At 50.0% G+C, this 27,951-nt stretch overlaps 1 protein-coding gene across 5 annotated transcripts in view; it reads right to left on the bottom strand.

Annotated features, from left to right (window-relative positions):
• The window catches only part of LOC134350888 (B-cell receptor CD22-like), a 55,245-nt gene that overhangs the window by 5,941 nt on the left and 21,353 nt on the right, over nucleotides 1-27,951 (bottom strand). For 3 of the 5 annotated variants that reach the window (XM_063056687.1, XM_063056688.1, XM_063056690.1), the window contains 11 exons: nucleotides 27,442-27,711; nucleotides 23,861-24,211; nucleotides 19,641-19,949; nucleotides 18,804-19,085; nucleotides 17,284-17,574; nucleotides 15,947-16,213; nucleotides 14,559-14,825; nucleotides 7,884-8,150; nucleotides 3,377-3,470; nucleotides 2,812-2,899; nucleotides 294-445 (listed from right to left, as the gene is read on the bottom strand). In XM_063056687.1, the coding sequence (XP_062912757.1) occupies nucleotides 294-445; nucleotides 2,812-2,899; nucleotides 3,377-3,470; nucleotides 7,884-8,150; nucleotides 14,559-14,825; nucleotides 15,947-16,213; nucleotides 17,284-17,574; nucleotides 18,804-19,085; nucleotides 19,641-19,949; nucleotides 23,861-24,211; nucleotides 27,442-27,711 (2,638 nt within the window). Of the gene's footprint in view, nucleotides 1-289; nucleotides 446-2,811; nucleotides 2,900-3,376; nucleotides 3,471-7,883; nucleotides 8,151-14,558; nucleotides 14,826-15,946; nucleotides 16,214-17,283; nucleotides 17,575-18,803; nucleotides 19,086-19,640; nucleotides 19,950-23,860; nucleotides 24,212-27,441; nucleotides 27,712-27,951 lie in introns of those variants that run through there. The other 2 variants (XM_063056691.1, XM_063056692.1) reach the window with 2 other exon arrangements.

The following is a 27,951-nucleotide window of genomic DNA, read 5'->3' as shown; positions in this document are numbered from 1 at the left end:
GGCATCATTCTAGAATTGCCATCCCCTAGTGGGCTCAACCACATGTTATTCTAAAAAGTCATCTCACAGGCATTCTACAAATTCCTTTTCTTGTGAATCAGTACCAATCTGATTTTTCCAATTTACCTCCAAATCGCAATGCATATTGAGTGTGTGGACCAACTCCATCCAGGCAAGTAGAGAGCATCTATCACATTCCTGACCTGTAGATGGGGGGCAGACTTTTGGGGATTTGGACAGTTTTTACAACTTGTATGGATTGACCTCCGATTCTGTCCTGCTCAACCACTCACCAAGCCAGCTCTGTGTATGAGTCACTCGCGTTGTGGTGGGATCCATGCTGGAAGGTGACAGAGGCGTGGATTCCTTCCTCTGGGGTGGACTGTCCATTGGAGCGGGCATTCTCAGTCAGCACCATGTTCTCATACACCAATGTCTCCTTGGGCTGTGGGGCAGAGAGGTGAACAGTAATACCAGACTTAGGGAACAGGATCAGGCACAAATACATGGTATCCAGACGTGGAGACAGCATTCCAGACAGATGCTGGATTCCCACTCAGTTGCGCTCTAAGAAATATATTACAGGACCCCACCCCCAGGCATACGCCAGCCAAGGTTGACCCCAAGCTTATAGTGCCTGCTGACAGACACACAATTCCCTCTCCCACCAACATACACAGCTCTCTCCCCCTCCCCCTGCCCCTTTTCTCTATCCACTTCGACACCTTCCTCTCTCCCTCCTCTGCTCCCTTCTCTCTCTGCCTTCTGTCACATACTCTCTCCCCTTTCTGCCCTCTTCTCTCTACCCATCCACCCCTCCCTTCTGCCGCCTCCTCACTCTCCCCTCCATCCCTCCTATGACTAACTTTTCACCTCTCCACACTTTCTTCTCACTCCCTTAACACCCCATTACCCTGTCACACTCCCCAGTTCTCCCTCTCTCACTGCCCCATTTCTCCAGCCCTTCATCAGACACTTGAAAATCCTCTTTTTCTCCTTTCTCTTTCACCCTTTCTCATTCTCCTTCCACCTCACTCCCACACACTCCTTTCTCTCGCTGCCCCTCCTCTCTCATCTTTATCTCTCCCCCTTCGTTCTCTCACCTATCCTCATCTGGAACTCATTCAGGAACCCATCAACCCAGGGTTTCCTCTCGCAAGAGCACCACAAGGTCCTCCCCCACAAGGACAGCGGTGGTTCAATGGGGCAGCTCACCCCCACCTTTTGGGAGGGTCTGAGGAGTAACGCTGTGATAATACTAGTCTGCCCAATGGCAGGGCCAAGGTTTAGTGGAAGGGCTGTTTTCCTTGGTCTGGTGTGGTCAAACTTTCAAGTTAGAAATGCTTCCCTCTGGGGATTAGGACATTTGGATTTGCACGCCGCAGACTGGACACCGAGGTGTGTACCACAGGGACCGGCGTTGGGACCTCTGTTGTTCGGTTCGGTAGCGTAGTCATCAGCATAATGTTTTACAGTGCCAACAATCAGAGTTCAATTCCCGCCACTGTCTGTAAGGAGTTTGTACGTTCTCCCCATGACCATGTGGGGTTCCTCTAAGTGCTTGGATTCCTCCCACATTCCAAAAAGACATAAACTGTGGGCATGTTATTTTGGTGCCGGAAGCATGGCGACAATTCTGGGCTGACCCCAGCACATCCTCAGACTGTGTTGGTAGTTAAAGCTAATGACACGTTTCACTGCATGTTTTGATGTACTGGCAATAAATGAAGCTCATCTTTAAAAATCTTTTTAAAATGATTTGGATGAGAATATACAAGCTATGATTAATAAGTTTGCAGATGATTGAAAACTTAGTGGTGTCACTGACAATGAAGATTAAAAGAGGGATCTTGATCAGATGGGTAAATGAGGATTGGTAAATGACTTCCAGCTTGGCTAAGTGTGAAGCGTTGCATTTTTAAGAAGACAAACAAGAGTCTGTCTTGCACAGTGAATGGTTGGGCTCTGAGGACAAAGGGACCTCAGAGGTACAGGGACACAGTGCCCTGAAAGTGGTGTCCCGAGTTGACAGGGCAGTGAAGAAGGCATTTGGCATGCCGATATTCATCGGATAGAGTACTGTGTAGAGGAGTTGGAACGTTATGTTGCAATTGTATAAAATGTTGATGAGATCTCACTGGGAATATTGCGTGCAGTGTTCAACACCCTGTTATATCATTAAATTGGAAAGAGGACAGGGCAGATTAATGGAGAAGCCACGGGCTGGGTTATAGAGAGAGATTGGAGGGCTAGGACTTTATTCTTTGACACCTTTGCATTTAATGGGTGGACTTTTAGCAGTGTATAAAACTATGGGGGGGGGGTGGTCAGAAGTATGAATACACTTTATTCTTTTTCCCAGGGAAGTGGAGTCTAAGACCAGAGGGCACAGGTTTAAGGTGAGTGGGGAAAGATCTCAAAGAGACTTGACGGGCAAGTTATTCATACAGAGGATGTGGGTATATGGTATGAGCCACCAAAGGAAGTGGTTGAGGCTGGTCAAATTACAATATTTAAAAGTCATTTGGACAGGATTTATGGATAGGAAAGGGTTAGAGAGATATGGACCAAATGTGTGCGGATGGGAATGGCTTGGTGGGCATCATATTAGCCATGGAACAGTTGGGACGAAGGGCCTGAGGGGGTAGGATAGAATAGGTGGAGGGGCCAAATAGTCCTTACTGTCTGACTACCCAGCATAGAGACTGTGATTAGACAGCTGGATGCAGGATTGGGGGGGGGGGGAAGAAGAGAGGAAGGTTGAGAGAGAGACCCACACCTGGTGCCCCACACTAGCATTCTGGGTCCTACCTTGGGTTTGTTGACCACGCTGTAGACCACATTGGTGGCATCTGTGCTCCACTGCCTGAAGGATTCAAGCCGTTTCTTCCTGCTGAGGCTACAGAGAATCACAAGATTACAGGATGGCCTCTGGAACAAATGAACACCCACATCCCGGCTGTTCGAGGGGCCTTCCGGGCAGAAATCAAGATCCAAGTGTTGCAAGATTTCTCATCTGTAGCCCAAGGATGCGGAGACAGGAACTGCGTGCAGTGCTCCCGGTGTGGGTCTGATCCAGGGATGTGGAGATTGGAACTGTGCACGGTGCTCCTGGTGTGGGTCTGCCCCAGAGATATGGAGACTGAAACTGTGCACGGTGGTCCCGGTGTGTGTCTGACCCAGGGATATGGTGACTGGAACTGTGCATGGTGTTCCCGGTGTGGGTCTGACCCAGGGATATGGAGACTGGAACTGTGCACGCTGCTCCTGGTGTGGGTCTGACCCAGGGATACGGAGACTGGAACTGTGCATGGTGTTCCTGTTGCAGTCTATAAAACTGACGTATAGACAGCTGCGGATTTTCTGTAATACTTACTGTCTGAAATAAAGGATTCCAATGATGATTACGATCAGGATAATGATGATGATGATGGTTGTTATCGTTACGGTGACCTTTTTCCTGTAACTCCCTGTAAGTGATTGAACATAATGAACAAGCTGCAGAGTCAACCATCCCTGACACGGTCATCCATAATTCCCTGTGCCCTCCCCTCATGTTCCACGGAAGGGCTGGGGATCTGAGTTCTAATGCTAACAACTTCCTGGTATATTGTTCCTGTTAAATTCCCTCCACCTAAGAACGGGACATAGAGCATAGATCAGTAGAATACAGTAAGGCCCTTTGACCCACGATGTTGTGCTGACCCTACAGTCTAACCCTTCCCTCACAAATACCCCTCCATTTCTATCATCCATGTTCCTATCTGAGAGTCTCTTATATATCCCTATCATGTCTCCTCCACCACCACCCACAGCAGCGTGTTCCACATACCACCGCCCTGTAAAAGAAAAACCCTAACTCTGATGTCCCTCCGTACTTCGCTCCAAATACCTAACACCTGGTATTAGTCATTTCTGTCGTGGAAAAAAAAGATGCTGGCTTACCACTTCATTCATTTGTATTATCGTTTGTGAAATCGACCCTCATCCACCTTCACTCCAAAGGGGAAAGCCCCAGCCCACTCAACCTGTCCTCATGAGACATGCTCTATGGTTCAGGCAGCATCCTGGTAAATCTCCTCAGCAGTCCCTGGAACGCTTTCACATCCTTCCAATAACGAAGTGACCAGAGCTGAACACAATACTTCGTGTGGTCTGACCAGAAACGGTTCTGCCCGCCTACTGCTCAGCGCCAGATCATCGTCCACTCTGGCACTTACGAATGAGGGTGACAAGCACTCCCAGCTCTGTGTGTGTGTGTGAGTGTGTGTGGAAGGGGGGTCGTGGGAGAGGTGGGTGTGGGAGGGAGGGGGAGGGTGGAGAGAGAGAGAGAGAGAGAGAGAGAGAGAGGAGATAGAGACAAAGAGAGAGACAGAGAGAGGGCGAGACAGAGAGAGAGAGAGAGAGAGAGACAGAGAGACAGAGAGGTAGGGTTAGACAGAAGCAGAGAGAGAGAGGTAGAATGAGAGAGGGAGGAGGGAGGGGGGGAAGAGTGGTAGGAAGTGGGGAGGGAAGGAGAGGGAGTAAGAAGAGAGTGAGAGTGAGACAGACTCCTCAGTTGTGCTGGACATTGGCAAGAAGATACTTACAAGAGACCCTGATGCTAAGTCCCTCAGACACCTGGCTCCTGGAGTCCGCTGTAACAAGACAGTAATAGACACCGTCTTGTTGCTGACTGATCCGCACCAGGTGAAGGCAGCTGCTTGTCGATGCCACGGTGGTGTTGGTCACCCTGTTACTCCAGAGCCATTGGTAAGAGCTGATGGGAGGATTGCTGTCACTTTGACAGCTCAGGGTGATGTTGTCTCCTTCCTGGACCTGCTCAGGTGGTGCAGAAGCAGAAATCTTGGTCTTCCTCGGACCATCTGGAAGCAAGGACAGTCCATAGAATACCAGGGTCACCAGGGGCGGGCGGGCAGACGGAACAGCTTACCCAGCACCCGGTCAGACAGCAAAGTGGAGCACAGACAGAAGGAGGAACAGGGAGGCAAGAGATTCTGCAGATGCTGGAAACCTTCAGCAACGTGCAAAATACAAGAGGAACTCGGCAGGTCAGGCACCGTCTGTGGAGGGAAATGATGAAGGATTTCGGCTTGAAATGTCGGCTGCTCATCCTTCTCCATAGATGCTGCCTGACCTGTTGAGTCCTTCCAGTAGTATTTTGTGTGTGTTGTTGAGAAAGAGAGGGCAGGGAGACAGAGGCAGAGAGAGAGAGAGAGAGAGAGAGAGAGAGAGAGAGAGAGAGAGAGAGAGAGAAACACTCACACACAAAGACAGAGAGGCAGAGAGAGAGAGAGAGTGTCGGTGAGTCAGAGAAAGAGACAGATAGAGGGATAGAGAGAGACACGCACACACAAAGACAGAGAGGCAGAGAGAGAGAGAGAGAGAGAGAGTGTCGGTGAGTCAGAGAAAGAGACAGATAGAGGGATAGAGAGAGACACGCACACACAAAGACAGAGAGGCAGAGAGAGAGAGAGAGAGTGTCGGTGAGTCAGAGAAAGAGACAGATAGAGGGATAGAGAGAGACACGCACACACAAAGACAGAGAGGCAGAGAGCGGGAGGGAGAGAGAGGGGGAGAGAGGGAGAGAGAGAGGAGAGCGAGAGAGGGAGAAGGGCTTCTGAGCGCTGACGCTCACTCAGAGCTACACCACCGCCCTCATTCCCTCGGAACAAGGGCCTGTCTCTCCTCTCTCTCGCACACTCTCTCCCACTCTCTCCGCTGAGTGTTTCCAGCTGCTTCCCGGTTTTCGCCTTTCTCTTCCGGAAGGTTCCCAGTACTCACACAGCACGTCAAGCAGGAAGAATGGTGAGCGGCCGCTCCCGATTCCGTTGCTGGCTCCGCAACTGTAGTTCCCAGAGTCGCTGGAACTCAGTGGGTTGAAGGTTAGCTGCCGGTCGCCGCTTGGCACAGCCTGAGTTGTCCCGGGACCTCTGTACCAGGAGAACTGCGGGTCTGGTCTGGCCCTCGATTCGCACGTCAGGGTCAGAGACTTTCCTTCTCGGATTCTCCCAGAGGATTCACTGGACTTGATCTTCGTATCTCTCGGGCCATCTGGAAAACGAGACGCATCCTGGGCAGGGGGAGTGGTGAATCCTACAGCTGTCTCCCTTCGAACTTCCTGCGCAGGTGTATGTTTATCTGCGCAAGTGCCTGTATGTGTTTGCGTGTGTGTATCTGTGCAAGTGCCTGTATGTGTTTGCGGGTGTGTATCTGTGCAAGTGCCTGTATGTGTTTGCGTGTGTGTATCTGTGCAAGTGCCTGTATGTGTTTGCGTGTGTGTATCTGAGCAGGTGCCTGGGGCGGAGCTGGTGTGAGTGCAATTTGCTCGTTCTTCCTGTGACCCACTGGGTTTCTTCAGGGCGATCTTCATTATCCATCCCGGCGAAGTGCGGACTGGATGCGCTAATTGTCCGCTGCGAATTGCCCTGCTGGAGCGTCTGAGGGTCGAATCTGGGGAGCAGGGGTGCTAATTGACATCATATGTATGGGTGGGGAGGGGGAATGAAAGGATTAGTGGAAAAGGGTAGTTGAGTGTCAGTATGGACAGTGGGCCGAATGGCCTGTTCCTGCCGTGATCCTGCCTGACCCTGGATGTTGCCTTCTACAGTAGACGCTGCCTCAAGAAGGCAACACCCATCAAAGATCCCCAGCATCAGGGCCGTGCCATCACCTCACAGCTCCCATCAGGATGGAGGTACAGAAGCCTGAGGATCCACACCACCAGGTTCAGGAACAGCTACATCCCTTCAACCATTCGGTTCCTGAACCAACCGGCACAACCGTAATCAGTAGCTCAGTATAGGACCACTTTGCACTCTGTTTTTGATCTAGTTATGTTCTTTCCGGTAAAAAAAAATCATGTCCAATTTATGTTTTTCTTGTGAACGTTGTAGAGCAGGGGTTGTGGATTTGAAGAACAGTTACGGATGCTGTGCGCCTGTAATGTTACTGCAAGTAAGTTTTTCATTACCCCTCTACACACCTTGTAACAGTAAACTTGACCTTGACTACTGGCTATTGACTGCCCCTCCCCCTTTAAACGCGCAGGCACTTCAATTGACCATCCTGCTGTGTGTGAGTTTGAATGTATGGTTGGCGAGGAGACTGTTGTGTTTCTTGGTCCCCTCCCGCACCAGCACCCCCCCACACACACACACATACAATCCCCAGAAACACGTATTTGGTATAATCCCGAGCCCCTCCCCAGGGCAATGAGTGAGCGCTACACTCCACATGCACAGGGCAAAAGGGAGAGGGGAGGAATTCCCCGAACTTCCAAAGACCTTGTCTTTGGTCTCCACACCACAGTGTCGAGAAATCATACACACACACACACACACACACACACACACACACACACACAGCCTGACATACTTTGACTAGGGTTTCAGGGTTAGTGCAGGGATTGCGGTATAGGGCATGGTTTAGGGTGAAGGTAAGGAATATGAGTTAGTACAAGGTACAGGAATTAGGGGTTATGGTGGGGGCAGGGGGCAGGATTACTGAGGGGCTTTGGGGTAGTGCAGGGGTTGCGGATTAGAGCAGCAGATAGGAATTAGTGGTTAGGGCAGGAGCTATGGGTAAGGAAGATGTTCGGGCTCAGGCAGAGGTTATGGGTTGGTTTAAGGCAGGAAACAGGGGTTAGGAATTAGGGCAAAGTGCAGGGGTTAGGGTTTAGGGCAAGGGCAGAGATTATATGTTAGGGTGGGGGGGGGGTGGACTATTGAGCCAAGGGGCAGGCTTTTGGGAGTTTGGAATTAGTGCAAAGTTTAGAGGTTACAGCCAGGTTCGGGTTTGAGGAGGAAGGGATGAAGGTTCGCACTCGGGCCAGGCGGCGGTTCGGATGAAGGTGAAGGTTTTATCAGAATGTGAATACTTACACTGAACGTTAAAGCGTTTGGGTTCAGATTCCTGATCTCCAATCACATTCCCAGCTCTGCAATAATAGGCACAGGACTGATCCTCGGTTGAGACCCGGATCTGAAGCTCACGCGTGGATCCTTCGAGTCTCATCTCCATCCCAGAACACACCTTCTTCCACTGGTAGGTGTCTGCAGGTGGATCCCCGACACTCTCACATCGTAACGTAACCTGTGATCCCTCGACCACAGAATCACTGGACAGGATTTTCACATCCTCGGGTTTATCTGTGGATTGTTTAAGAGAAAAACTCCTCCAGTTATTCCAAATGTTAAGGGGAACTGCAAATCTTGGGTAAATGTTCACAAAACCAACGATCGCCAATGAGAATGAGAAATAGATGGGAATAACTTCCTGTAACAAAATGTCACAAGGTCATCGTGAAAGAGGGAGTACAAAGGAAACAAACATTGGTCACATCAGGCTGGTGTCGAGGAATCCCTTCGCAATGGGAGGGGTACAGGAGAGACTGAATGTAGGAGCCAAAAAGGAGGAAAGGGTAGGGGAGGGAGATCTATGGAGTTGGTCAGCGAGGGAGCCAGGGAGAGAGAGTCAGAGAGGGTCAGAGAGGGTGAAGGAGGGAACGTGGAGCTGAGGAACAGGCCGCTGTAAGTTTGGCTGCCAATGGCAGAATGATGGGAGAGGGGCGCGGGGGTCAGAAAGGGTTACAGTGATGGGGAGGGGTGTGGGGTCTGATGTTGGGTTGAATTGTGAATAACTCTCTGGTGAAATGTCAATTATTAAGTACTGTAGTCAGAATTAATTTTGGGAAGAGTTTAAATCAGACACTTCTCTCAAACAGCATCTTCTTCTCTCATTTCCTCTGTCTCCGCCGCATCTGCTCTCAGGATGAGGCTTTTTTATTCCAGAACGAAGGACAGGTCCTCTTTTTTTCAAAGAAAAAGGCTTCCCTTCTTCCACCATCGATTCTACCCTCAACCACATCTCTTCCATTTCACACATGTCTGTTCTCATCTCATCCCTGCCACCCCGCCAGGGATAGGGCTTCTCTTGTCCTCATCTACCAACCCACCAGCCTTTGTGTCCAGCACATAATTCTCTGAACCTCCGTCATCTCCAACAGGATCCCACCACCAATCAATTCTTTCCCTCTTCCCTATTTTCTGCTTTCTGCAGGGATTGCCCCTTATGCGACTCTGTTGTCCATTCGTCAAGCAGAACAAATGCTATACCTGCTCCTACACCTCCTCCCTCGTTCAGGGCCCCAAACAGACACTTCACTTGTGAGTCTTCTCGGGTCATATACTGTGTCCTGTGCTCCCGGTGTGGTCTCCTGTATATTGGTGAGACCCAACATGGATTGGGAGACCCCTTCACCAAGCACCTATGCCCCATCCGCCAGAAGATGTACGATCTCTCAGTGGCCACTAATTTTAATTCCACTTCTTATTCACATTCTGATATGTCAATCCATGGTCACCTCTGCTGTCACGATGAAGCCACACTTAGGCTGAAGGAACAACACCTTATATTCCATCTGGGTAGCCTCCAACCTGATAGCATGATCATTGATTTCTTGAAGTTCTGGTAATGCCTCCCCTCCTCTTCATTATTCCCCATCTGCTTTTCCTTCTCTCACCTTATTTCTTTGCCTGCCCATCACCTCCTCCTGGTGTTCATCCCCCTTTTCTTTCTTTCCTGGCCTTCTGCCCTCTCCTATTAGATTCCCCCTTCTCCAGCCCTGTATCTCTATCACCAATCGGCTTCCCAGCTCTTCACTTCATCCCTCCCACTTCAGGTTTCACCTATCAGCTTGTGGTTCTCATTCCCCTACCCACACCTTTAAACTCTACCCTTCATCTCTTTATTTCCAGTCCTACTGAAGGGTTTTGTCCCGAAACATCGACTGTTCTCTTTTCCATAGATGCTGCCTGGCCTGCCGAGTTCTTTCAGCAATTTGCTCGTGTTGCCCTGGGTTTCCAGCATATGCAGATTTTCTCTTGTTTGTGTTTGTGTCAAGTTGTCATGGAATCAGATTGTGTGTGTGAGGTAACAGGATAGAACAGTGTCACTACTCACACTCCACATTGAGGTGTTTCGGTGGAGACTCCTGATCACCAATGGAATTCTTCACTGTGCAGTAAAAGTCACAGGAGGCATCCCCCATTTTAACATAAAATACGTATTTTCTATCATTTCCCCTCGGATTTGATGACCGAGAGCCACACACCTTCCTCCAGCTGTAGTACTGCGGTGCTGGGTTGGCATCAGATTCACACCACAGTGTGATGGACTGACCAACAGGAGCACCAGCGGGAGATGTGATTCTCACATTGGTGGGAGCGTCTACAGAAAGAAACTCCCTTCAGTTAAATTAGATACCCGAATCCCACGACAAAACGTTGAGACGAGGAAGCATTTGGGCCGAATATCAACTCAGCGTGGGTAAAAGTAACGGGCGATAGAAACCTGTGTAACACACTCCGGGGTCAGACACAGAGTGAAGCTCCCTCCATACTGTCCCCTCACGCACCCCCGGGGTCAGACATAGTGTGAAGCTCCCTCCTCACTGCCCCTCTCACAGCACTCCAGGGGTCAGACACAGAGTGAGGCTCCCTCCACACTGTCCCATCACACACGCTCGGGTTGAGAAACAGTGTGAAGCTCCCTCCACACTGTCCCATCACACACTCCCTGGGTCAGACACAGAGTGAAGCTCCGTCCACATTGTCCCATCACACACTCCCTGGGTCAGACACAGAGTGAAGCTCCGTCCACACTGTCCCATCACACACGCTCGGGTTAAGAAACAGTGTGATGCTCCCTCCACACAGTCCCATCACACACTCCCAGGATCAGACACAGAGTGAATCTCCCTCCACACTGTCCCATCACACACTCCCGGGATCAGACACAGTGTGGAGTTTTTCTGATGGAGCTGGGAGAAACCATAAGAAAACCGTTGGATAAAGTTATCCTGAGGCATCAGATAAGGTCCCGCAGGACTCCCGAACTTCTTAGTGAGTAACTGTTCCACGGTAGGAGCTTCTTCTGGAGTTTATCTGCCTGTTTGGACTGCATTTGTTGGCGGCTGCTAACTGCGCAGTCTCTCGCCGCAGCGGCTGGCATATTGCCAGAGCTGCTGCTACAACAAAGCGACGGAGAAAGAAATTGTTCGTTTTCGAACTAACATCCGAACGAATCTGCCGCAACCCCCATCTCGTCATGCATCTGGGTCGGCGTGAATGAAGAAGTGTTTCCTGGGCATCTTGACCTTTTCAGGACGGGGGGGGGGGGGGATTTTTGGGGACCGACGGAGTTTTTCCCGGAGTTGGAATTCGCTAACGTTTTGTCAAAAGGACCACCGGGTCAACTTCGAAGATTACGTTCCATCTTCCTCTCGCAGTCTAAACAGCAAAGGACGGCGACAGTTTGTCATGGGACCCCACAACCTCGAGGCAACTGGATCTGCGGACGCAGCAGGATTTGGGTGAGCTGCGAGAAGTTCCAAACTTTCCAGCAAGGGACACCAGTCGCTTTTTTGTGACTTTATCAGCGGACATAGCCGCTTACACTGTTTCAGGGTATATGACGTGTTGTATTTGGACTGTATTCTCAGCATACCAGATCGATCACCAGGGAGTAGTGGACCCCCCCCCCCGCCGCCCCCCGCCGAGGAACAATGCAAAGGCCGTTGTCTCTAAAACCACACAGTGCCCTGTTTCGGTTGTTGTCGATTAAACGTGGGGTGCAATGCGTCTGCCTTCCGGACTGACTCTAGAAGAGTGCCGGAGGCCGGAGGCCGGAGGCCATGGAGAACTTGGCTGCTGCTGGCAGCGTGCTGGCTTCTGAGAAGGACTGAGGTAAGGTGGTGTTATAGATGAGCACCGATGAGTTGGTGCTTCAAGCTCTCTGCAGAGGCCTGAGAATGGAGGGAACTTTCCTACAGTTGGAGCTAACGACCGCTCACACATTGCAGATCGTCCTCAGGCTCAATCCCTTCATCTCCAGTGCGGTCCTCCTTCCCCATGCTGCCCTCTTGGGTCGAGGAATATCCGAAATGAGCGCCGTTAGGCACAAGTTCAAGTGACATTATCTCTTTCCGGCGACAGGTGTTCATGCAGTTGGCGCAGGAGGAGGATATTGAGGGTCGATTTACCATGCGATTCGAAAGGGAAATCTACCAGGTGTACTGACGTTCGGAGCACCCACGCTGCCCCACTTGCGGGGAAGTGGGGCACTTTCAGAGAGACTGCCCCAGTTCCTGGCCCAAAGCCTCTACCTTGAGCTGCAATGCATCAAAATGATCCTGCCAGTCCCTGCACTTGCTGCTGCCCCTGTGGGATTGGGTGGGGGAACGAGTCTACGTGCAGGGAGGATGCAGCAGGGGATGGGGAGGAGACTGCTCAGGGCAGGAGGGCGAAGAAAAAAATCCAAACCCAATAGGGAGAAGGCCATTGAGAACGCAGAGCTCACGTCTGCTCCTGTGTCCTGTACCATGGAACCAGCTTGCTCTGAAGTTCAGCTGGAGGCTCAGGGAAGTGCGTAGGTGGACGGGGTGATGGAAGCAGAGAGTGTCGCTGTATTGGGGACCCCTGTTCCGGGTGCGCCTCCATCTCAAAGAGGAGAAGGAGCTCTTCTACCAAGAGGGTACAGAGTGTAGACTTGGGGGTGTCACGGGAGGGGGAATGAATCCAGGTGGGTCCCTGGATGTGGCCCCGAGACCTATGGCGGTGGAGTGTGTGTGGGAAGGTAGGGTGGAAGCTGGTGTTGCCCCTGATCTGGCGACTGAGACAGCCCTGGATCCCTCCATTCAGGACTGAGTAGTTAGTACTCCCGTAGAGGCAAGAACACTGGATAATGAGCCCAGAGGCCAGGAGCACTCTTGCTCTTTTGGGGAGAGTAGGGCGGAGAGTGAGTCCACTCTCACCAGGAAGGATGCTGCTCAAGAGGCCTAGTGTTGTCCCGATATGAAGCTCACCGTAGATAGTCTGAATGGTTAGTGGTAGCAGGGTTTCTCTCAGCAGGTTTAACAATCTCTCAATCCTCAGAGATGGGAGATATGTGGCGAGTTTCCTACAGGAAACCCATATCATTTCAGGAGACGAGTCCACTTGGCTCCTGGACTGGCAGGGAGGGGACTACATGAGCTCCGTCAGCCTCAGCTCGAGTGAGATGGTGATCCTGATGGCCCAACCTTCCAACCGGAAATCACAATAATCCAGGGTATCGTTCCCGGCCCTCTGCTCCACCTGGCCGTGCGCCTGGTTGGTTTCCCTACCGCTGCACTTCATCAACGTGTATACCCCTGGGTGAGGGGTGCAGCAGACGTGCCTAATCTGTCTGGTGTCCTCGCTGCTCTCTGCTCAGCTCCGTCGACGCTGGAGACGGCATTATCCTCGGCGGAGATTTCTCCTCTACCCTCAAGGTGGAGGACCGCTCTGGCCTCCAATGCAACCCAGCGTCGGCAAAAGGCGCAACTAGGCTCCCGCGGGATCCTCACCCTGACTCTAGCATTTTCTGAAGAAGGACTAGAGGGGGAGGATATTGCATCGCCGCTTCTACATCTCTCGGGCGTATATCTCCCGCGAGTCAACATCCTCCATGCACCTGGTGTCGTGCTCGGACCATCACCTCGCGTGGATGGAGTTTGCTCCTCTTCACTCTCGGGTGGGTCCCGGCCACTGGCACTTCACCGACCAGCCTCTGGAAGACAGCCGATCCTGGGATTCGTCTCAAGTGTTCTGGGTCAGTTGGAGGGAGAGACGGGAGGATTACTGCTCTCTCATGCTATGGTAGGATGTACCCAGGCAGACGGTGTGGTAATTTTAGGGAGTGTATGCGTGCCCAGGCAACCATCGTGAGGGAACACGTGCTGTCGACGGCAACCACAGAGGCGTCCCGGGACCGTTCGGGGATTAGCACCATCATTGATAGAGATGGGAATATTTCAGTTTCGTTTGTCTAGTAATTGTGTTAGTCACTGTTCTGTATATATACAGAATTTGGGGTACTGTATTATTGTACTTGTAATAAAGAATTTCTGTTTTAAAAAGCGGTGAAGTTCATTCCACACTGTCTCTTGACACGTCCGCCAGACAGATTAACCGCTTGGTCGGGAGTATCCGTTAATATATTTCATCAGAGGCGAAGATTTGCGGTTCACATAATATTTCTTGTTCTGACGGCACCACCCCCCCTCCCACAGCATAGCGCTCCCTCCTCACTACCTGACCCACAGTACTGCACGCTGTCCTCACCGCCCATCACATATAACTTCGCTCCCTCCCACAGCGCTGCGCTCCCTCCTCAATGCCTGACCCACAGTACTGCACTCTGTCCTCACCGCCCGTCACATAGAACTTCGCTCCGTCCTCACCACCCAACCCACTGAACTTCTCTCCCTCCCACAGTACTGCGCTCCCTCCTCACTGCCCGTTCTACAGTACTGCGCTCCCTCCCACAGCACTGCGCTCCCTCCTCACTGCCTGACCCACAGTACTGCACGCTGTCCTCACTGCCCGTCCCACAGCGCTCCGCTCTCTCCTCACTGCTGCTGTCGGACTCTGTTGAATTTTCAGCGCGGGTGACAGTTGATTCTCGGTGTGTGATGGGTTGGTGGGGAATCCGATTGTGTCTGTGTGGTAACAGGATGCTGCAGTGTCGGTACTCACACTGAACATCGATGCGCTTGCCTGGAGACTCCTGTTCACCGATGGAATTCCTCGCGGAGCAGTGATAGTCACAGGAGGCGTCCTCCATTTGAAGATTCAATCCGTATTTTCCATTATTTCTCCACAGATTTCTTGACTGGGAGCCACACACCTTCCTCCAGCTGAAATAGTTCGCTGCTGGGTTGGCTTCAGATTCACACGACAGTGTGATGTACTGACCAACAGGAGCAGCATCGGGAGATGTGATGTGCACATTGGTGGGAGCGTCTACAGAAAGAAACCTCCTACAGTTAAAATCAAACTCCTGTAACCACGGCAAAACGCTGAAACAGGGAAACATTCCGGCTGAATGTCAACTGCGTACCGACGGTGGATGGGCTGCCTGTCAGATTGGCGGCTCTGTCCTGGTTGGCGACGAGGTTTGAGTGCCACTCGTTCACCCAGCTCACCCCGAGGGCTGCTCCTATTCACGTAAAGAGCCTCCGGTTTTGTGTTTGAACCACGTCCCACTGAATTGAATCTCAGCTTTGAAAGCTCTGTCCCTTCCTCACTTTCTCATTTTATCACCAACCATTTCCCTCGTGGTCTCTTGTCAGTAACTTTCCAAGACACTCCTTCACCAGAACGAATGCCTCAAGTATTTACTTTAAACCTGGACGGTGCCAAGCCTGGCTGCAGAACGAGGAGGGTTGGGTATCGGCTAGTGACCCCATACCATAAAAAATGCCAGAGCTACGCACACTGTAACAGAACCCTGAGAGGGAAAGGATACACCAAGAAGATGGTCTCCATGGGAAACTAGAAATAGTAGCCCAGTTCAGAGGCTCTGATGAGCTATTGTCAGCGGCCTATGCACCAGTAGGGGTGATGGGAAGACCAGCACGTCTACTGGGACTCCTCTAGTGGGTGATGCTCCAGAGACACTGGTTCAGACCAGAGAGAGAGGTGTGTGTGTGTGTGTGTGTGTGTGTGTGTGTGTGTGTGTGTGCGTGTGCGCTTGTGTGTGTGTTTGGGTGTGAAACCCCTAGTGGATCATTATTTGTATATGTGATTGTACATTCTCCCTGTGACCCCTTCGGTTTCCCCTGGGTGTTCCAGTTTCCTTCCACATCCCTCGGTGTGAAGGAGTGGTGGGTTCATGGACAACTATGATGCTCCCTGCTAGTGTGTTAGAATCAGCGGGGGGAGGGGGGTGTTCATTGACAGGAACGTGGGGAGAATGGGTTACCGGGGGTGCAGGAGGTCTTGGGGAATAGGTCTGATGTGATCTTTCTTCTGGGAGCTAGAATGAAGTGATTGGCCAAGATGGTGGTGATTCGTATTGCAATGGGGCGGGTGAATGGGACAGTGTGTCTGTGCAGTAACTGGTCGGAAACGTCACTACTCACACTGTACATTGATGCGTTTAGGTGGAGATTCCCTTTCACCGATGGAATTCCTCACAGTGCAGTAATAATCACAGGAGATGTCTGCCCGTGTAATCCACAGTCTATAATTCTGAGAATAACATTGCAGATTAACTGATGAAGAGCCACACACCTTCCTCCAGCTGTAGTTGTACGGTGCTGGGTTGGCATCAGATTCACACCACAGTGTGATGGACTGACCAACAGGAGCAGCAGTGGGAGATGTGATTCTCACGTTGGTGGGAGCATCTGGAGAAAGAAACTCCCTTCAGTTAAATCAGACCCATTATCCCACAACAACAGGTCAAGACAGGGAAACATTTGAGCTGAATATCAACTGGGTAAAAGTAATGGGCAATAGAAACATGTGTAACACACTCCCAGAGTGAGACACAGAGTGAAGCTCCCTTGTCATCATCCCATCATACATTCTGGGGACCAGACAAAGTGTAGGTTCCTCTGCACGACCCCAACACACTTCTGCGGTAATACACAAGGTGAAGCTTCCATGGGTAGCATGAATCTCCATCCTCATCAATTCTTCCACAATGTGGTGCTCCCTTCTCTCATCCTTCCCACAGCGGTCCCTCCTCACTGCCCTTCCCCCAGTGCTCCCCCTTCACCACTCCCTCCCCCAGCGCTCCCTCTTCATCACTTCCTCCCGCAGCGCTCCCTCCTCATTTCTCCTCCCCCAGTGCTTCCTCTTCACTGCCCTTCCCACAATGCTCCCTCCTCATTACTCCCTCCCCGATCACTCCCCCCTCACCACTCCCTCCCACAGCACTCTCTCCTCACTGCCCTTCCCACAGTGTTCCCTCCTCACAGCTCCCTCCCACAGCGTTCTCTCTGCACTGCCCCTCCCAGAGTGCTCCCTCCTCATCGCCCCTCCCACAGCACTCCCCCCTCACCACTCCCTCCTCACCACTCCCTCCCACAGCACTCCCTCCTCACCACTCCCTCCCACAGCGTTCCCTCCTCACCGCCCCTCCAGGAGCGTTCCCTCTTCATCAATTGTCCCACAATGTGGCTCTCCCTTTTCACATTCTTTCCACAGCACTCCCTTCCGACTGCTCCTCGCAGAGCATTCCTTCCTCACCCCCTCCCACAGTGTTTTCTACTCACCCCGTCCCACAGCCATTCCCTCCTCACTCCCGCCTATGCGGCTCTCTCCTGATCGTCCTCCCACAGTGCAGTACGTCCTCTCTACAACTCTCTCCTGTGCATACGGGATTTCCCGTCTTCCTAAATCCCCAGGCAACAGAACAGCGGAATATCGGGGGATAACTGGGTGTCCATCAGGGATGGTGTGGGTTACTCACACTGTACGTGGATGGTGATGGTCTCTGAGCTTGTTGTTCCAATCTCATTATGAGCCTGACATTGATATCTCTTGCCGTCCTCTTCTCGGTTAATCCTGTCAAACCGCAGTTCCTGATTTTGGCTCTTCTCAATCTGGCCATTTTGTAACCAGGAGTAATGGGAGACCGGTGGGTCACTCTTGGTGCTGACACAGGTCAGAGTCAGCAGATCATTCTCTCTCATAACTGGTCTGGTCTGTCTGGTCTGTTTGCCATTGACGTGGTACTCAATGCGAACGCCCAGAGGTCGAGCTGGAATAGGATTCAACACCTCAGTTAGGAACTGGTCAGTGTTTGCATTTTCTGGATTGTTTTACATTAAGTTTGACCACCCAGCAGATACACCCATTAGATCCCTCGACCCACAGTGGGGTGTGTGCTCTATGCTAATCAACCACTTCTCTGTCACCTCCCCCATCGCATAGAACATAGAACAGTACAGGCCTTTCAGCCCACATTGTTATCTCAATATTTTGACCTACACTAAGACCAGATGAGCCCTTCCCTCCCACATGGCCATGATAGTATAATGGTTAATGTAACCTTTTTGCAGAGCCAGCTGTCAAATTGGGGATCAGTATGTTTCCTTGTCTGCAAGGAGTTTGTACTTTCTCCCCGTGATGGTGCGGGTTTCCTCGAGATGCCCCAGTTTCCTCCCACAGTCTACAACCAACCAGTCAGAGTTAGGAAGTTCCGGACATGCTATGTTGGTGCTGGAAAACTTGTGACAATTGCAGGCTACCCCACTGTACCTCAGAAGGTGCTGGTCATTGATGCAAAATAATGCATTGCACTGCATGTGCTGAGGTACTTCCGGCAAAGTCAATCTCTCTAACATTTATCGATTTTTTCATTCATTCACAGGCCTGTCTCATTGTCTCTCAAATCTCCCTAACATATCTGCAGCATCCCCGCCACTCTCTGTGAAAAATCCTACCTTTGGCATACACCTGTACTTTCCTCCAATCACCTGAAAATTCTAACCCTTCATGTCAACATTTCCACCCTGGGAAAAAGTCTCTGGCTATCCACTCTATTTCTCATCATCTTCTACCAAGTCACCTCTCATATCTCCATTCTCCTCTCCTCTGTTTGTTCAGCTCCCACTTTCACCCCTCCCTGTCAGAACAAAATCCATCTGAAAATGGCTTTCCGGCGTGAGAGGAGGTTCACTTATATTCCCCATCGGATTTTACATCATTTCCCTCTGGTTCCCCGCTCCACATGAGTCTACTCAAAGGAACCCTTGTTCCACAGTTCACCATAGAAACATCTCTGATTGTTCGATGATCCAGTGAATATTTGCATCTACAACAATAGATCAAGTCCTCTTTATAAAATGGAGATGGGAACTGTGCACGGTGTTCTCGGTGTGGGCCTGACCCAGGGGATATGGAGTCAGGCAGTATGTACGACTTAAATTCCACTTTTGTTATGCACCTCGTCCAAACAAATCAATGTTATTTCTGTCTGACACTTACTCTTGCCCGTCACTGTGAATTCCGCTGACCTGCTGTTCCCCACTTCATTGGAAGCCTGACAGGCATACGTCCCGTAATCGGTGTGAGATATTGGTGAAAACTGGAGGCTGCCACTCCTCTGTCCCCAGAGTTCAGTTCCATCTCTGTACCAGGTGTACTCATTGACTGCCGGGCGAGCTGGGGCAGAGTTACAATTGAGGACAACTCTATCCCCTTCCTTAATATTCTGAGTGTCTGTTCGCCAGTTTACTGACAGTGAGATGGTGACGTTTCGAGGAGGATCTGAAAACACAGGGAATGAGTTAAACAGAAACAGAGAGGGGTTTACAAAGACTGGTGGTGGGGAGCGGAGTGGTTTTTGGTGTAGTGGCTGGGTGGGAGTGCGTCAGATGGTGTCATGGCCTGAGGGGGTGTCACAGTGACAGGGAGGGGATCACAGAGATGGGAAAGAGTGTAGGGGATGGAGTGGAGGGCTCACAGAGATGGGGAGGGGTTTAGTGGCTGGAGGGAGTCACAGAGACAGGGAGGGGATCACAGAGATGGGAAGGAGTGTAGGTGACAGAGTGGAGGGTTCACAGAGACAGGGAGGTGTGTAGGGGCTGGAAGGGGTCACAGAGATGCAGAGGGGTTTAAGAGCCGGAGGTAGTTACAGAGACCGGGTGTAGGAGCTGGAGGGTTTCACAGGGACAGGGAAGGGTGTAGGGGTGGGAGGGGGAACAGAAAGGACAGAAATGTAGGGGAAGATAGTGATGGAGAGAGTAGATGTTGAAGGACAGTAGGATGATGGGGATGAGAAGTCGAGGTGTTTCTGGTCTGCGGTTACACTCTCTAACTTACTCTTCACATCCAGTGAGATCTCTGTTTCTCGTGACAGTGTTTGGGGTCCAAAGTTGGCCACACACTTCACTGACTGGTGGGAATTCTCGAGCATTGGTGTGTACACCACAGTGTGGGAATAAATCCAGTGGTAATCCTGGAAAACTTGGGATACTTTCCCAGTCAGCTGAGGAATGTTGAAACCAGGGAGGTGCCACTCAAACACAGGATTGTCCTCAGGGCAGTAAGAGTGAACAGAGCAGGTCAGAGATACGGCTTCTCCCTCCACCACACGCTCAGGTACCTTGATCACCGGTTTCTCCAGACTCCCTGTGGAACAAACCGTGCAAACAATGTGTGGCCCTGCAAGGGTTAAAGCAGCTGACACATCCCCACCCACCTCCCTCTCCCTCTTCCCAGTCTCAGAGTAGCTGCGTTCAGATCCCACACCCCAGAAGGGCATTCCCCACGGTCACAGGCAGGGAGGGGCAGTGACAAGGGAGCGCTGCAGGAGGGGCAGTGAGGAGGGAGCACCGCAGGAGGGGATGTGAGGAGGGAGCGCTGCTGAGGGGGGCAGTGAGGAGGGAGCGCTGTGGGAGGGGCAGTGAGGAGAGGGCACCGTGGGAGGGGCATTGAGGAGAGGGCACCGTGGAGGGGACGGTGAGGAGGGAGTGCCCCAGGTTGGGTGCTGAGGACGGGTGGAGGTCATACAAAAATGAAGCAATGGAGGCCAGAACTAATGTATTCCCATGAGGATGAAAAGTATCAGGAACTCCAAGGAGCCCGGAATATTGAAGAATATTGAAGCTTGGATCAGAAAAAATTAGCACACATTAGAAATTTAGAATTTGCAGGGATACTTTAAAATATGAGAGCAAAGAGGAGACTTTGAATATCACTGGCAGAGAAGATGAATGAAAGACCCAAAGCATTTTATAAGTACATTTAAAGGCAAGAGAGTAACAAGAGAGAGAGGAAAATCCAACAAAGATCAAAATGGCAACCTGCACATGGACATAGGTAAGGTTTGAATACTTGTTGTTTTCTACTGCTGTCACCCATCCACTTCAAGGTCTGACCTATTGTGTGCTCAGAGATGTCCGTCTGCATACCACTGTTGTAACACGTGGTTATTTGAGCTACTGTCACCATCCTGTCAGCTTGAACCTGTCTGGCCATCCTCCTCTGACCATTTTGGGTCTCGGCCCAAAATGTCGACTGTACCTCTTCCTAGAGATGCTGCCTGGCCTGCTGCGTTCACCAGCAACTTTGATGTGTGTTGCTCACAGAATGTATTCTTTTTGTTTTCACACGATATGTAGGAACGTTTACAATCTATGTAAACTCTACAGACTTTCGTGCATGAAACTTCCAGCCATTTCTGAAATAATCAAACCACCCCGTCTGGCCCCAACAATCATTCCACGAGGAAAGTCACTTCAATCACGTTTCTTCCCCATTTTGATGTTTGGTTGAACAACAACTGAACCTCATGACTGTGTCTGTGTGCTTTTATGCATTGAGTTGCTGCCACATAATTGGCTGATTAGATATTTACGTTAATGAGCTGGTGCACCCAATGGAGTGGCCTCTGAGTGTGTAAGACCTGACAGAGACTGCAGGAGAGGTGATGGATGTAGTCAGCGCACTATCTCGATACACTGATGTGATGAAATGTCTGGCATCCAAAGCAAAGATTTTCACTGTACTTCGGCGTACATGTGACAATAATAGACAAGGAAATCACAGTTCTCCCAAAGTACTGATTGGATATCGGCAAAGGAAGTCCAATTGGTAAATTTTCAAAAGACATGAAAATTGTGATATTATTGACATAAAGACGCTAAAGTTTGAAAGTGATCATAGAAGATAGAACAGTACAACACAATACAGCCTGTTCGGCAAACGATATTGTGCCGACCTTTTGATCAATGTACCCCTTTCCTCTACATAGCTCTCCATTTTCCTTTCATCCCTGTGCCTATCTGAGAGTCTCTCAAATGTCCCGAATGCATCTGTCTCTACCACAACCCCTGGTCATGTGGTACACGCACCCACAACTCCCTGTGCTAAAACCTACCTCTGACATTCCCCCTATACTTTTCTAAGTCATTGCATTATCCATTTGCAAACTGGAGAAAAGCCTCTGCTCTCCTCTCTATCTGTGTCTTTTATCATCTTATCCATCTCTGTCGAGTTGCCTCTCATCCTCCTTCACTCCAAAGGGAAAATGCCCAGCTCACTCAGTCTATCCTGATAAGACATGCTCTCTGGTCCAGGCAGCATCCTGGTAAATCTCCTCTGCACCCTCTCTAGAACTTCCATTTCCTTCCGATATGAGAGAAGCAGAACTGGGCACAATATTCTAAGTGTGATCTGACGACACGTTTAATAGAGCAGCAACATTACTTCACAGCTCTTGAACTTCCAAGATCTCTCTGTTCCTTCACAATGCTAAGAGTCTGGCCATTAAACCTGTATACTGCCTTCAAGTTTGACCTTCCAGTGGGTAAACTGGGCAGAACAGTGGCAGATGGAGTTTAATCCAGATAAGTGTGACAGGATGCACTTAGGAGGAATAATTGTGTTTATTGTCCATTGCAAATGACCACATACGGACAAATGCAAAGAAAAACTTACTTGCAGCAGCACCACAGGCACACTCTAAGCAGCATTCACAACAACAGCATGAATTTCACTGTAGTTTTACAAGAAAACACAATTAGAACAAAAACACAAAGTCCGTTGTAGTGCAAAGTGGTCCTAGTGTGACAGTACTGAGGCAGTGATTGTGGTTGTTGTAGTTGGTTCATGAACCGAATGGTTGAAGGGAAGTAACTGTTCCTGAACCTGGTGGTGTGGGACTTCAGACTTCTGAACCTCCAGCCTGATGGGAGTTACGAGAGGATGCTTTGATGGTTGTTGTTGCCTTCTTGAGGCAGTACATCTTGTAGATACTATTGATGGTGGGGAGTGATGTGTCGTTATGTATTGGGCTAATTTCACTACTCTTGGCGGCTTCTCAAATTGCCATATCAGACTGTAGGACTTCAGGTTTCTGTACCTACACTGCAAATGGCTGGATCCTGGGAAATTCCCAGGAACAGAGAGACCTCAGTGTACAATCACTGGAATCCCTGAAGATACAGGCATGGTAGTGCAGTGGTTAGCATAATGTTTTACATTGTTAATGATCATGTTGCTCCAGTTTCCTCCTACATCCCAAAGATGCAGGGTGTGCAAGCTGAGGACATGCTGCATTGCCACTGTAATTATTGTGACAATTGCAAACTCCCCTCGGCAAATCCTTGGTCTGTGTTGGTTGTTGATGCAAACAACGTACTTCACTGTATGTTTTAGTGTTATCGATGTACATGTGAAAAATAAAGCTAATCTCAGGCTCTCTTTGGATAAAGTGGTGAGAAGGTGATTGGGATCCTTGTCTTCATTAACTGGGGCATAAAATACAGGAACCGTGAGGTTACAGTACAACTGTATAACACACTGGACAGACCACAGCCTCGGGACTGCGTTCAGTTCTGGTCACCACACTGTAGGAAGGAGGTGACTGCACTGGAGAGGAGATTCCCCAGGATGTTGTCCTGAATGGAGCATTCTAGTGTCAAGGAGAGGTGGGAGGGGCTGTGTCCATTCTCCCTGGAGTAGAGAAGGATGGGGGCGATAAATCAAGATAAATTATGAGGGAAATGGAGATAGTAGGCTGTAGGATGGTTTTCCTCATAATGAAGGTCACTAAATCTAGTGGCACAGGTGATGGGAAGAAGGAGGGTATTTGAGGAGGGGAGTTTTTATTGCAATGGTTTGGGGAATGGTGGGATGTGAAGTTGGGAGTGATACACACTCTCACAGTGCTGACAAATTTTCCAAAGGACCACATGAACAGCCAGAGCAGGGGCACAGAAAGGGAAAATGGGGTTGAGAGGGATAATAAATCAGCCGTGATGGAACGACAGAGCAGATGTGATGAGCTGAATAGCCTAAATCTTCTCCTATGCCTTATGACCTTATGGATTGAGCGGTGACATATGGAGTTATTGTAGCTGGGCAGCAGGGACACGATGGGCCGATAGACCTGTTTGCCCATGTTGTACAACTCTGTGACTCTACTGGATGGGTTAGGGGTGGGGAAAGAGAAGGGAGAGAAGCAGCAAAGATTGGAGGAATTACGGGGGAGAGAGGACACCGTTGATACTGGGCTGAACATTAAATTATTAACTCACTAGATATCAGGAGTGTGAACCCGATTGGATCTGACCATTTATCTGCCGATGCTTCAATCCGGAAATAATACTTCCCACCATCGGATTCTTTTAAATTCCTGATCTTCAATGAACAGTTTTCACTCTGCATGTGTCCCAGGAACTCGACCCGTCCTGTATAATTACCACCGATTCCAGAGGAGGTGTGATACACTGGAGTCCCTTTGTAATTGAAGTCTTTGAACCAGATCCCAGTGGCCGTTGTGTATCTCCTTTCGGTTGCAGGAATGTGGAACAGGCAGGGAATTATCACACAAGACCCTTCCCGGGCATGGAGTGAGAGGGGGGTCCACACTGCCCAGCTATAACTCCCTGAAAAGAAACAAGTCTCAGTGTGGAACATCATGAACATCAAAACCAGAAAGCCCACACCCCCAAAATTAGACGACGAAGAGAGAACAAAGGGAGGATTTCACCTTGGAATGGGACCACATCCCATCAGGGAGGTGGAGGAGTGCAGGGGCCGGAGACGGTCACAGAGGTGGGGGGGAGGGTGTAAGGGCCAGAGGGTATCACAGAGACTGTGAGTGGTGTAAAGGCCGAGGGGATTATGGAGATAGGGAGCAATGTAAATGTCAGAGGAGTTTCAGGAACAGGGAGGGGTCTAAAGGTGTAACAGAGATGGGGAATGGAAAGACTGGAGGAGGTCACGGAGACTGGGAGGGGTGTAGAGTCTAGAGAGGATCACAAGAGAATGGGAGGGATGTAGGGGTTGGGGAGGGTCACGGAGGTAGAGAGGGTTTTGGGACTGGAAGGAATTACAGAGACCAGGACAAGTGTAGGAGCTGGATGGGGTGTCAGAGACAGAGTGGTTTGTAGGGGTTGGAGAGGGGTACCGTGAAATGCAGGGGTGTTGTGGCTGGAAAAGGTTAGAGAGACAGGGAGGGTGTAGAGGCCAAATGAGTTCACAGAGATGGGAAGTGTATAGGGGCCAGAGGGGGTCACAGAGAGGGGGAGGGATGTAATGTCTGGGGGGGTCACAGAGACGAGGACGGGTGTAATGACCAGTGGGGGGGTTGGGTCAAAGAGACGAGAAGGGGTGTAGGGATTGGAGGGGGTCACAGAGACGGGTAAGGGTGTAGCGGCCGAAAGGGGTCACAGAGACAGGGAGAGATGTTGGGGTGGGGGGGTGCGTTACAGAGTCAGGGAGGGGTTTATATTCCAAAAAAGAGGGAGGTATATTCCAAAAAAGAAGAAATTTTCAAGTGGAAAAAGGATGCAACCGTGGTTGACAAGAGAAGTCAAAGCCAAAGTTAAAGCTAAGGAGAGGGCATACAAGGAAGCAAAAATTAGTGGGAAGACAGAGGATTGGGAAGTTTTTAACACCTTACAAAAGGAAACCAAGAAGGTCATTAAGAGAGAAAAGATTAACTATGAAAGGAAACTAGCAAATAATATCGAAGAGCATACTAAAAGCTTTTTCAAGTACATAAAGAGTAAAAGACAGGTGAGAGTAGATATAGGACCGATAGAAAATGATACTGGAGAAATTATAATGGGAGATGAGGAGATGGCAGAGGAACTGAACAAGTATTTTGCATCAGTCTTCACTGAGGAAGACAGCAGGATACCGGACACTCAAGGGTGGCAGGGAAGAGAAGTGTGCGCAGTCACAATTATGACAGAGAAAGTACTCAGGAAGCTGAATAGGCTAAAGGTCGATAATTCTCCTGGACCAGATGGAATGCACCCTCGTGTTCTGAAGGAAGTAGCTGTGGACATTGCAGAGGCATTAGCGATGATCTTTCAAAAGTCGATAGATTCTGGCATGGTTCCGGAGGACTGGAAGATTGCAAATGTCACTCCGCTATTTAAGAAGGGGGCAAGGAAGCAAAAAGGAAATTATAGACCTGTTAACTTGACATCAGTGGTTGGGAAGTTGTTGGAGTCGATTGTCAAGGATGAGGTTACAGAGTACCTGGAGGCTTATGACAAGATAGGCAGAACTCAGCATGGATTCCTTAAAGGAAAATTCTGCCTGACAAACCTATTACAATTTTTTGAGGAAATTACCAGTAGGCTAGACAAGGGAGATGCAGTGGATGTTGTATATTTGGATTTTCAGAAGGCCTTTGACAAGGTGCCACACATGAGGCTACTTAACAAGATAAGAGCCCATGGAATTACAGGAAAGTTACATACGTGGATAGAGCGTTGGTTGATTGGCAGGAAACAGAGAGTGGGAATAAAGGGATCCTATTCTGGTTGGCTGCTGGTTACCAATGGTTTTCCACAGGGATCAGTGTTGGGGCCGCTTCTTTTTACATTGTACACCAGCAATTTGGATTATGGAATAGATGGCTTTGTGGCTAAGTTTGCTGACGATACGAAGATAAGTGGAGGTGCCGGTAGTGCTGAGGAAATGGAGAGTCTGCAGAGAGACTTGGATAGATTGGAAGAATGGGCAGAGAAGTGGCAAATGAAGTACAATGTTGGAAAGTGTATGGTTATGCACTTTGGCAGAAAAAATAAATGGGTAGACTATTATTTGAATGGGGAAAGAATTCAAAGTACTGAGATGCAACGGGACTTGGGAGTTCTCGTACAGGATTCCCTTAAAGTTAACCTCCAGGTTGAGTTGGTAGTGAAGAAGGCGAATGCAATGTTGGCATTCATTTCTAGAGGAATAGAGTATAGGAGCAGGGATGTGTTGTTGAGGCTCTATAAGGTGCTGGCGAGACCTCACTTGGAGTACTGTGGGCAGTTTTGGTCTCCTTATTTAAGAAAGGATGTGCTGATGTTGGAGAGGGTACAGAGAAGATTCACTAGAATGATTCCGGGAATGAGAGGGTTAACGTATGAGGAACGTTTGTCCGCTCTTGGACTGTATTCCTTGGAGTTTAGAAGAATGAGGGGAGACCTCATAGAAACATTTCGAATGTTGAAAGGCATGGACAGAGTGGATGTGGCAAAGTTGTTTCCCATGATGGGAGAGTCTAGTACGAGAGGGCATGACTTCAGGATTGAAGGGCGCCCTTTCAGAACAGAAATGCGAAAAAATTTTTTTAGTCAGAGGGTGGTGAATCTATGGAATTTGTTGCCACGGGCAGCAGTGGAGGCCAAGTCATTGGGTGTCTTTAAGGCAGAGATTGATACGTATCTGAGTAGCCAGGGCATCAAAGGTTATGGTGAGAAGGCGGGGCAGTGGGACTAAATAGGATAAAAAGGATCAGCTCATGATAAAATGGCGGAGCAGACTCGATGGGCCGAATGGCCTACTTCTGTTCCTTTGTCTTATGGTCTTATGGTCTTATGGTTTAGGGTCTGGAGGCGGTAACAGAGAGTGTACGGATCAGAATGGGGTCACAGAGATGGGCAAGGGTGTAGGAGCCGAGGGTGTAGAGTCCGGAGGGGGTTACAGAGACAGTGGGAGTCTAGGGACCAGAATGGGGTCACTGATATGGGGAGGGATGTCGGCGATAGACGGTGGTGTCCGGTGCAGGATGCTGAGTGAATGGATGATGGTTGAATGGGATAGTTTGGGTCAGGACACAGGACAGCTGGCTGATGAATATAACAAGGCCGAAGCCCTCGATACAAACCATACACCGGCAGTTTAGTTCTCTCAGAGGTGGCTTTTTCTATTGAGTGGATGGCTTCACATCCGTACTCCGTGTCTCTATCAGCATAGTAGAGCCGATATGTTCCACTTGATGTTTCCTCAATCTTGGAATTTGCACCACTTGACTGATACCATCTGTAGCTTGTTACTGGAGGGTTACTGTCCCCGACTACACACTCCAATGTCACAGAATCACGGAAACCGATGGTCTTGAAGGGAGAGAGGGTGAGGTGAACAAACCTGGGAGCATCTGTGGAACCAAAAGACCCAAACGTCAGAGAAAGTGTTTATCCTCCACAGAGCAGAGGAGCACAATGTGACTCTCCCAGAGTGCTCCCTCCTCACTGCTCATCCCATAGCGCTCCCTCCTCACTCTCTTCCCAAAGAGCTCCCTCCTCACTACCCCTTCCAGAGCACTCCCTTCTCACTATCCATCTCATAACAGTCCATTGACTCTCCCGTAATGTCCCTTCTCTTCACCCCTCCCACT

This window comes from Mobula hypostoma, chromosome 8 (assembly GCF_963921235.1).
Source record: "Mobula hypostoma chromosome 8, sMobHyp1.1, whole genome shotgun sequence".
In the NCBI taxonomy this organism is placed as follows: Eukaryota; Metazoa; Chordata; class Chondrichthyes; order Myliobatiformes; family Myliobatidae; genus Mobula; species Mobula hypostoma.
Note: the sequence above shows the minus strand (reverse complement) of the source record. Positions and strands in the feature narration are given on the sequence as shown.